This window comes from Chiloscyllium punctatum, chromosome 16 (genome assembly GCF_047496795.1).
Source record: "Chiloscyllium punctatum isolate Juve2018m chromosome 16, sChiPun1.3, whole genome shotgun sequence".
Taxonomy (NCBI): Eukaryota; Metazoa; Chordata; class Chondrichthyes; order Orectolobiformes; family Hemiscylliidae; genus Chiloscyllium; species Chiloscyllium punctatum.
The window spans coordinates 22,270,236-22,280,585 of NC_092754.1; the positions used below are offsets into that span (position 1 = coordinate 22,270,236).

At 42.1% G+C, this 10,350-nt stretch overlaps 1 protein-coding gene across 1 annotated transcript; it reads left to right on the top strand.

The window, feature by feature from the left end:
- The first annotated feature begins 2,378 nt into the window (after positions 1 to 2,378).
- On the top strand, positions 2,379 to 10,132 carry LOC140487053 (uncharacterized). The gene is made up of 2 exons (XM_072586483.1): positions 2,379 to 2,584; positions 6,868 to 10,132. Exons 1-2 carry the CDS (start codon positions 2,434 to 2,436, stop codon positions 7,827 to 7,829), a joined length of 1,113 nt encoding a protein of 370 aa, XP_072442584.1. The 5' UTR covers positions 2,379 to 2,433; the 3' UTR covers positions 7,830 to 10,132.
- The last annotated feature ends 218 nt before the right edge of the window (positions 10,133 to 10,350 follow it).

Genomic DNA, 10,350 nt, shown 5'->3' on the forward strand with positions numbered 1-10,350 from the left:
CCTGCTGGGCAACAGGCCCTTTTTAACAAGGTAATAATTCAAATGCCCAGTGTTGTACGGGTAAAACTGCTGTCCTTGTATTGATTAACATCAGGTGAAGGCAGGAAAATAGACACTTAGGTGATTTAATAGGAAAAATGGGAACCTCCCATTATTACTTAATGTATGATGGTACTGGATTCTGACAGATAGCTAAAGTTATTGGAGAAGAGCGAAGTGTCAAAACACCCCAGTTAAAAGTCATGATTAGTGTACAATCTCTAAAATTACTTCTAACTTTGTGAAGGCTCGACAGTTTCTACATGTAAATCTTGCACTTATCTCATGTAATTGCACATACCACCAGTAGGTGGTGCAATTTGTTTGACAAACTCCCTGGTAAAACAAAAATTTCATTCGTATTCATTCTTCATTGGTATTCTTATATGCATGAGGAAAGTATCCAATTTGATTGTTCGTAGGACAACAGTAATTTAGAGATAATAAAGAGATAATAATCTTGTAGAAAGAATTTTCTGTTCTGTTTCATTCAAAATCAGTTCCACACCAGGAAACAAAATTTAAACTTTGGAGACGTACTATGATTTCAGCTTCTCTAATTTAGTGAGCAAATGAGTTATACGGATATGGAAATCCCTCGATCAGTTCACTAATCAGTTCTGCGTATTGGACAGGTAAACTTTTTTGTTCTGACACTTTAAAATGGTGTATACTCTTGTGGTGAGCAGTTTGTTTTGCTGACATGAGTGCCTTACAAAAGGAAAATGCTAAAGTCATAGGAAAATCATCATTTCCAAAACGTTTTCAAAGTCACGTGTCACTTTGATCTGACTGTAGATTGCTGTTCCTTCATTGCTGGTGGCTTAGTCACCCTCTCACTACAGTGAGACAACCCATCACCACACCAATAAAAGCAGCTCACCGAAGAAGGTTCACCACCTCTGCAAAAGTAGGTATCAGCAATTAATCTGATCAAGCTATGGCCATAGCCTGCAAAACAAGTGTCTGTTAGGATCAGATTTAATTTTGAAAGATATTAGAACTTTCTCATTTATTTGGTAACTCAGTGCAAACCAAATCTCTTGGGTTGGTTCCCAGTCTACTGGGTTTGGTGATCTTATCCAAGAGGGTTGTGGAGGAACTATAATTAGTTTCTGATATAATTTTGGCAAAACCAGCCAAGGTTCCTGATCACTACCCATTTGAGTTCTGCTGGAAACAGTGCACATGTATATTTGAGGTGAAAACCAAATTAAACATCTTCAAATGACTATGGGGCTTTGGCTTAGTGTCCTCTGGAGAAGCAGTCTCTCACCATGTACCCTTCAGCACTGCCATGGAATGTAAACCTCAATTACATGCTGAACTACTGGTTTGAAACATAGCAAGCTTCCATACAGAAGTGATATGTTATTTCAAACAAAATTAATTAAGATGTTGTGGAACACCTCCCAAGGCAGATGTGCATCCTGGCCAAGAGGTAGGGAGACTATGATTTTGTACTGATATTTCTAAGTGATGTTTGTATTACTTGCTGTGTTTGCCAACTTGAGAATGGTTACTATTTGTCAACAGTAATTAATTGACTAAAATATTTTGGGATGTTAAGCTCTTGAAAGGGACTATATTGATTTGTACATGTACACTTTCTAGCAGTGGTCATGGGATAACAATGCATAGATACTCTAGCTGAAGGATATTGAGATCAATTGTAATATTCCTACCACTAATCGATTTGAAATTAGTTATCTCCTCTTGGTTGATTATAGCTTAAGAACTGATTTGGTTGGTACATTTTTTTTTATTCTGACTATTAACCAAGCTTCTGCATTTAATTGTAGCTGTAGAAAAATGTTACTACAGATGTAATAATCCTTCCCTTACTCTAACATGACAGTCTTGTTCATCTTAAGCAGGACTGTACATTTTGCAAAGGTTTTACTGAGAAATTGAAATTATAAGAGTTTACAAATGATAGCAAAATTGGGAGATTGCGTAGGACAGTAAATGTAAGCATTCCAAACAATGGAATCGACTAAGATTAGCAAACCTGCCACTCAATTTTTGATTCTCAAATAATGTTTCTTTCTTGGCAATTCTCTTTTATGCACTAACTTTTTCCTATGCAGTTTTGATCAAGTCAAGAAAACAAACAATTCTACCAATCCTTTTGTTGAAATGTTATTAACCTGAAACTGTAACCCTGTCTTCGTCCAAAAATATTACTCGACCCAAAGTACTTCAGCATTTTCTGCTTTTCTTTCTGCTTTCTGGGAATACTAGCTAGCTGAAAACAAATGGGAAGAAAATCTGCTTGAGTATTTATTCGCAACTTTTGGTGGTTCCGAAATTTGTACGATTGTTCACTGAAATTTAAATGATAACTAGAACCACAAATATAAACATTTAAAAGGTCGACGCCTTCGTTTAGCAATGGAGGTATTTTACCCAGAATCCTCAGGGCGATGGAATGTGTCCTACCTGCCGCGGTCAGCTAGTATGTGTTACGCATGTCCGGAAGCGTGGTGCTGCATTGTGGGTGGGAGCTGCAGGACATTGTTGGAGCTGCTGCAGACAATGGAAGGTAAAATCCAGCTGCAGATAAAATGGGATTGCGTTTTATAACAAATCAGCTATTAGTTTTAGAATGAGAAAATATTTTGGATTTTTAAGCAACATGCTCATTTGTTTTGGTGTTGCATTTTCTTCCCATTTGTTTTCAGCTACTAGTATTCCCAGCGCAGAAATGGGCTATTGGGCACAGCCATTCTATGCCTAATGTTTATAAACCAAGCCAACCTCTTCCCGTTCTACTTCATCTCTTCTCTAAGCATAATCTTCTAGTTTTTTTTCTTCACGTATTTATCTTGCCTCCCCAGTTCTGAATAAGGGCCATACTGGACACAAAATGTTAACACACTCTTCCCCTCTCCACAGATGCTGCAGGCCTGGATTTCTCCAGCACTTTTTTTTAAAAAAATAAAAGTCAGGTTTCCCTTTTTCCTGAATGCAATGTCAATCTGCAACCAGATTTCAGGACAGTTAATTCCCACATATCCCCAAATCCATTCTCAATTCTGCTATTAAAAGGGTATGTCAGAGCAGATTTTGTTCTGATTTTAATCAGCCATTATGCAGGAAGGGAGAGTTGCATAAAGCATGCCATGCTGGAGCATTAAACAAGACAAAAGTCAGATAGAATTCCACAGTCTGACACTCATGACCTGCACAAGCAAATGTGTTATGTGAAATAAAAAGTGCTGGAGAAACTCAGCACGTCTGGCAACATCTAAAGAGAGAGAAAGAGTTAACATTGAGTTCAGTATGATTCTTCAGAACTTATGTGTCATCTGAAGATGGGATCATACTTTAATATATTACCCACCTCACTGTTGAGCATTGTAACATACAACTGGATAATGGCCACTTAGGTGAGCAGCACTGATGAAACAGCTACATTTTTGGATTGTTTTCACAAACCTTGCTGTAAATTCTTGCCCCCCAACTCAGATGGTACTGAAAATCAGTGTGTTTTGAAAGTATCCATTGTTGTCTTGAGATGTAGTTGAGCTCATGGTGATATCTTCTGGACATCAAAAAAACCCTGTTTGCTAATTATTTAGAAACAAATGGAATTTGTCCTAAGGATCTGTTGAACTGAGTTTGGGGGGGAAAATACGTGTTGCATAACATCAAACTCTCAATTTAAAATGTGATGTGAGTCCATTGGACAAACAACAGATACATAAACAATTTTATATAAGAATAATATTTTCGATAGGGAGCCACATCAAAATCAAATAGGAAAAAAGTTGACTAAGTCTAACTTGCTCTGATAACTTAGAATTCCTTCAACCAATTCACTGGACAAATCAAACCACTTGTATACCATTTCACTGACATTTGTAATTGGTTTTCATTAGCGATTACTTGAAGTGTTACTTATGATACATTAACAAACTCAGTTTAGTTTAAAGGTTGATGGTTTCCTCCCCTTAATCCCACAGTTTGGGGGTTGGATCGTGAAAATATAGAGTTCAGATGCAACATGAGTCACTTTTATTTCCTTATCCATTGTGATTGGATACTTAAAGGGGCCAGCATAAAACTAAACACTAAGCAGCAAATTAATGGTAAATTTTAATGACCTGAACTGTGTTAATGCTTTTAAGAATGATGAATAAATAGAATGCCCTTGACATTGTGTATTCCTGCTGCTGAATCCCATATTTTTAAAAGCCTGGGGCAGGGGTGTCATGTTAACCAAGAACTCAACTGGACTAGCTACCTAAATGCCCTGAACACAAATCTGTTAGTGTTTGCAACAAGTTATTTACCACTCTATTTTCTCATAGGCTGTTGTCTGAAGGTTATGTTGTTGTAAAACAATTTGTGCCACATTTTCAGGTGTTCAGACAGGAGAGCAGTTGTCTACCTTGTTTTGAACGTGATAGAGCAGCTTTCTTTAAACCTGGAGTGGGTCCCAATTCCAAAAGCGTGTTTTAGTTTTCAAAAATATATGCAGTGGAATGTGGGTTGGAGCATCATATGGGTGATAAACTACAATCAGTAGTTTTAATGGAATGCTGGATCATCATCTTCACCTCCCTGTCCGGAATGTGATCAGAAGTAGTATTTCCACCCCTGTTTGTTAGTCTCTATCTGTAAACGGTATATTTCAAAAACTACTCAACAATACTTAGCACAAGATGGGGTAAGACCCAAAAACAAATTGATTAGTTTTTGGTGAAGATCTGGATTCTGGAACTCATTAAGAGATGTGCTAACATTGGGTTGTTATATTTGGAATGTGGTTTTGTTGTGGTGAAATTTGTTAACCACTGTCAAAATGTAAGCAGAGAAAGCAAGTTATTGAATCTGGATTAGCCTGAAGACTTGGAGTTGTGAAGTCTTTTTAAAAAGTATTACTTTTTTCAGCTTTGTAATACAACACATTAACCAGACAGGGAGAACCTCCCAGGAAGAGGTGTGTGATTACAATAATGTTGAATTAACGTGGCAGAGGTGTGCACTACTGAGTGCTATTTTCAGTTGATTGCTGAAGTAGTTATACTGTTACAGACACTATCCTTATTCTGTGACCATACAACTAACAGGCCAGTGTTTTATGGCCATGAAGAACACTGAGTTAATTAAGACCATAAATAGGATTAGGAGCAGGCCATTCAGCCCCTCAAGCCTGCTTTACCACTTGAGATTATGGCTAATCCAACATTCCTCACTTCCATTTTCCTGCCTTTTTCCCATAATCTTTGATTTGAGTATGTCTATCTCAATGTTGTGTTACACAGACACCATTAACTACAGCTCTGTGGCAAGGAGTTCCAAAGATGCTCCATATTCTGAGAAGAAATTCCTCCTTTATTTCAGTTTTTAAATTGCATTGTGTCACCTCCCCCTACTCACCCAACTTCGCAACCACATCCTCTGGTTTTAGACTCCCAGGAGAGGAAGCTTCCTCTCTGTATTTACCATGTCAAGCTCCTTAGGGATGTTATATGTCTCAATGACCTTACTTCTCATTCTTCTCAACTCCAGTGGGTAGAGCCTGTTTTAATCTCTGCTCAAAAAGCAATTCCTCACAAATCTTCTCTGAACTATCTCCAATGAAATATATTTTCTTAAATAGGCCAAACTGTGCACAATGGTTCCCTTTTTTCTGCTTATGTTCAGCTACTTCTAGTGTTTCTTTCTTCTATTGGTAATGTAGCCCCTTCATTATACCAAGTGACAGCTAATCAAGAGGCAGTTCTTTCAAGGTGAGTGGTTGAGAAATGCCAAAGTGTGCAGTTAAAGCAAAATACTGTAGATGCTGGAAATTTGAGCCAAGCATGCAAACTGCTGGTAAAACTCAATATGCCTGGCAGCATCTGTGGTGATAGAGAAAGTGTTTTGAATCTGGTAGTACAGTGCTTCTGGTAATCTAGTGCAGTGAAATTTTGGGAAGCAATACTGCTTTATCTAAGCATCGGGGCTCTGTGCTTCTGATCTCAGCTGGAGCTTCAGTGTCTGTTATTGAAGGCAACATCTACTGCTACCAGCCATCTCCTTTGACTGTACATACACCAGACTCCAGAATTGTAGACTTGCAATACTGTGTACATGGCATTAAAAAGTGGGGGTGCAGGGAATGTGACTTGCTGTTGAAAAATAGGGAACGTGGAAGAATACAGCACAGGAACAAGCCCTTCAGCCCACCATATCTATGCTGCCATTATGCTAGGCTAAACAATTCCCATTTTTATGCATATGGTCTATATCTCTCTATGGTCTGCCTATTTGTCACTAAATGCCTCTTAAATTTTTTTTTAGAAAAGCAAAATCATTGCAGCTGCTGTAAATCAAACAAGGGGCAGAAATTGCAGGAAATGCTCAGCAGGCCTGGTAGTAGTTGTGTAGAGAAATCAGAGTTAACGTTTTGGGTCTCGTGACTTTTCATCAAAACCTAGGAGTTGAGGAAGTGTTACTAGAACCGAAATGTTGAACTCTGATTTCTCTCTATAATTGCTACCGGACCTGCTGAGCTTCCCTAGTAACTTCTGTTTTTTTACCTCTACTACCGTTCCAGGCATCTCATTAGGAATCCCTCAGCGCCATTCCTGCTGAAGGAAGGGCTTCTGCCTGAAGCGTCGATTCTCCTGCTCCCCGGGTGCGTTTTTCCAGCACCAGGCTCTTATCCTAGCAGTAATGTGCAAGTTGTCTCCCTAGTGAAACTGCGGCTGTAGGAGCTGGATGGATTTAGTAGGAGAAGAATGAATCGTGGCGTGTTGCCCGGGGGGGAGAGAGAGGTCACAGTGTGTACGTGAGGGAGGGTGGTGGAGCTAACATGCGCCTGTTGTGTTGCAGGAGGAGGCCTGACAGAGACTGACCGGCAGCCAGAGGGGGAGGCTGCGGAAGGCGAGCTCCCTGCAGCCGGGCCAGCTAAGAAGCCCAGGCAGTACGGCCAGAAGCGCTTCATCTGCAGCGAATGCGGCAAGAGCTTCAAGCAGTACTGCGACCTGAAGAGGCACGGCCGGGTGCACACGGGCGAGAGGCCGTTCCACTGCCCGGCGTGTGGCAAGCGCTTCAGCACCTCGTACAACCTGCTGATCCACCGGCTGGTGCACAGCGGCGAGAAGCAGTACAAGTGCCGGCTGTGCGGCCGGGAGTTTGTGCAGCTGCACCACCTGGTCACCCACCAGCGCACCCACACCGGCGAGAAGCCGTACCCGTGCCCGGTGTGCGGCAAGGCCTTCCGCCAGTCCTCCACCATGGCGGTGCACCGGCGCATCCACGGCGAGGAGCGGCCTTACCGCTGCCCGGACTGCGGCAAGAGCTTCAAGACCTCGTCCAACCTGTCCAAGCACCGGCGCATCCACGGCGGGGAGCGGCGCTTCGCCTGCGAGGCGTGCGGCCGCCGCTTCCTGCACTCGCACCACTTGGCCACGCACCGGCGCACTCACTCCGGGGAGCCGGACTCCTCCTCGCCGTCCTGCTGCTGCTGCCCGACCTGCGGCCAGAGCTTCTCCAACCCGGGCCGCCTGCTGGCGCACCACCGGCGGGCCCACACGGGCGAGCCGCCCTACCGCTGCGAGACCTGCGGCCGCGGCTTCAAGCAGAACTCGACCCTGGTGCGGCACCGGCGCACCCACACCGGCGAGCGGCCGTACAGCTGCCCGATCTGCGCCAAGGCTTTCCGCCAGACCTCCACCATGCAGGTCCACTACCGCACGCACTCCGAGGACCGGCCCTACCGCTGCCTGCAGTGCGGCAAGGGCTTCAAGAGCGCGTCCAACCTGATCGGCCACCACCGTGTCCACAGAAGCTAGAGAGCTCGGCACCACTCACCCAGAGTCCAGCCATCCCACTGCGGGCAATGTATATCATTGCAAAAATATAACTTCTCCACAGCTCCCATACTAAGCAGTTCACTTCGGACAATGCATAACGTGATAGGTAAAAACAAGGACTGCAGATGCTGGAAACCAGAGTCTAGATTAGAGTGGTGCTGGAAAAGCACAGCAGGTCAGGCAGCATCCGAGGAGCAAGAAAATCGACGTTTTCATGATGAAGGGCTTTTGCCTGAAACGTCGATTTTCCCACTCCTCGGTTGCTGCCTGACCGGCTGTGCTTTTCCAGCATCACTGTAATCTAGACTATGCTTAATGTGATGGCATTCCTAATTTTGAGCTTCACTTATATCGCACACAAAGTCTAAACGTGACAAGAAACTATTTTCATTCCCATTAAAGCTATGAATTTAAATTTTATTGCAAAACAACTTAACCATACATTATCTCTAGATGCAATGCAGAGCAGTTCAGTTTGGACATTGCATAGGATCCAATAAAACTATGATATTCCATCTCAGCTTCATCCATCAGTTTAACAAAACATGACAAGAAATAATGTGGATTCCCAGTAAATATATGAGGGGATGTCGAACGGAACAGACCCTTGCTATATACTTTGACAAAAAGATCTTAGATATTAGCGAAAGACCAATGTACCTTGACAGCAGCTGCTCCAAGGTTTAGTGCGTCCCTCAGCACATAGTCCTGTCCCTTGGAATGTGCCAGTCTGCAACACGCAATTGAGATCTTTGCACCCCAAGGAGACCAAAAAGTCAGTCATTCACTGAGATGATGGTCTTTCGGACGTAGTCAATGTTTGTCTCGGTGTGCAGCCTGGGGAACAAAATGTGGAGCACAGAGTCCTGTGTCACTGAGCTGCTTGGGAAAAACCTCAACAAAAACCAGTGCATCTCTCTCCAGACCTTCTTTGCAAAGGCACATTCCAGAAGGATGTGTGACAGTCTGTGCGATGGTGCGCAGAGACTGGGCATGCATGAAGGATCTGACAGGCAGTGTCACCACCTTCTCACCACCAGCCAAGCTATGTCTTGATATTTGTTGGAGAGTTCTGGTGATGAGGTATTCTGTCAAATGAATGTTAGTCTGCTCAGGGAACCATGTGTCAGGATCCACCCTCTCCTTTGCCCGCAGGGTCTCAAGGACGCTACATGCTGACCACTGCCTGATGGACATGTGACCAAAAGGGTTTTCCTTCCAAATTTTTCAACATGAATGATGGTATGGTCCTTTTTAATTGGAGTGTTCCAAGCAATATGACCAGACCAATCCTTTCTAACACCAGAGCCAAGCAGAACCTCAATGTGTAGTGACACTTGGTGTTTGCATACCAAGAGCTAAAGCTTCAAATACTGCAGATGCTGAAACCTTCATACCCGACCACATTCTCAACCATTCACTGCAACCAATTTTTAACTTGAACACATTTTTTACGTGCGAGATACAGGAATTCCCTTTGTCAGAGCATTCTGTGAATGACCCGTGTGTGAAAGTTGCAGACTTGATCACTATCTTTCTTTTAAAATACTAGTCTTTATGCCTTTGCAGAATTTAAAAGTCAGCTAAACGTTTCCTAAACTGATCCAATTATGTGGCCTCCTTAGTAACAGGTTTGAGCTGACTGGAATCTAATGCTCAATTTTCACACGTGCATCCAGGCTTTGCGATTTAATGCAGTTTGTATTGAGTATCTAGTTTCCGACAGCCCAGTCATTCATTTCCAGGATGCTAAGGTTCTTCTGCTCTACATAGAGCTGCCTAATAGAATATCCTGTGAGACAGACTCTGGGAATTCAGATAAGCCAGGCAAAGATGGGTTGGAGATTACCGAAAATGATGTGAAATACTACATTTAAAGGAGTTGTGTAGATCATTGAATTATAATCCTTGATCACACTGTGTTTTGTGAATTTAATGAAAGATGCTTTATTGTTGATGTATAACTTTGTTATTCAATTTGCTGTTTGTGTAATAGTTTCACTTCATATTTTAAACTTTATAGATAAGTATGATCTATTGTGATGCATTATCAGTTTTGAAGACTGAAGTGAGACTTTATACTGCTATAAGCTAATCCAGTCTCAAAAAGCAATGATCAAGCAGGTTTTGCTGTTTAGTAAAGGCTGAGCTGAATTTACAGACAGAGAAAGACACTCATGGTTGGGACTCAAGCATGAGTAATTGAAAATGTGTAAACCAAATTAATATATGGCAAAACCCAAAGTATAAATCCTAAAAATATAATTATTATGTTTTTTAAATGGAAAATTTGCAATTTTGCCATTTTGAGGACCTTCCTAACCTTGTAACGCTGAAATAAGTTCTAGGGTTGCCTGAATTGGAATCTGTTACCTCAGCACAAACCAGGAATGAATCTTGGGATTTTCCTTGACTGAGATTTTTTTTTTGCAAAGTCCAATAGGGGCCATTTCGGGGAAATGCTGTCCACTATGAATTCCCCAGGCTATTTTATGACAGC

Excerpts from the sequence above, each read along its gene's own strand:
- LOC140487053 (XM_072586483.1), top strand. The coding sequence starts at position 2,434 with ATGGAGGTATTTTACCCAGAATCCTCAGGGCGATGGAATGTGTCCTAC. Across the intron at positions 2,585-6,867 it reads GCTGCTGCAGACAATGGAAG|GAGGAGGCCTGACAGAGACT; the intron begins GTAAAATCCAGC and ends GTTGTGTTGCAG.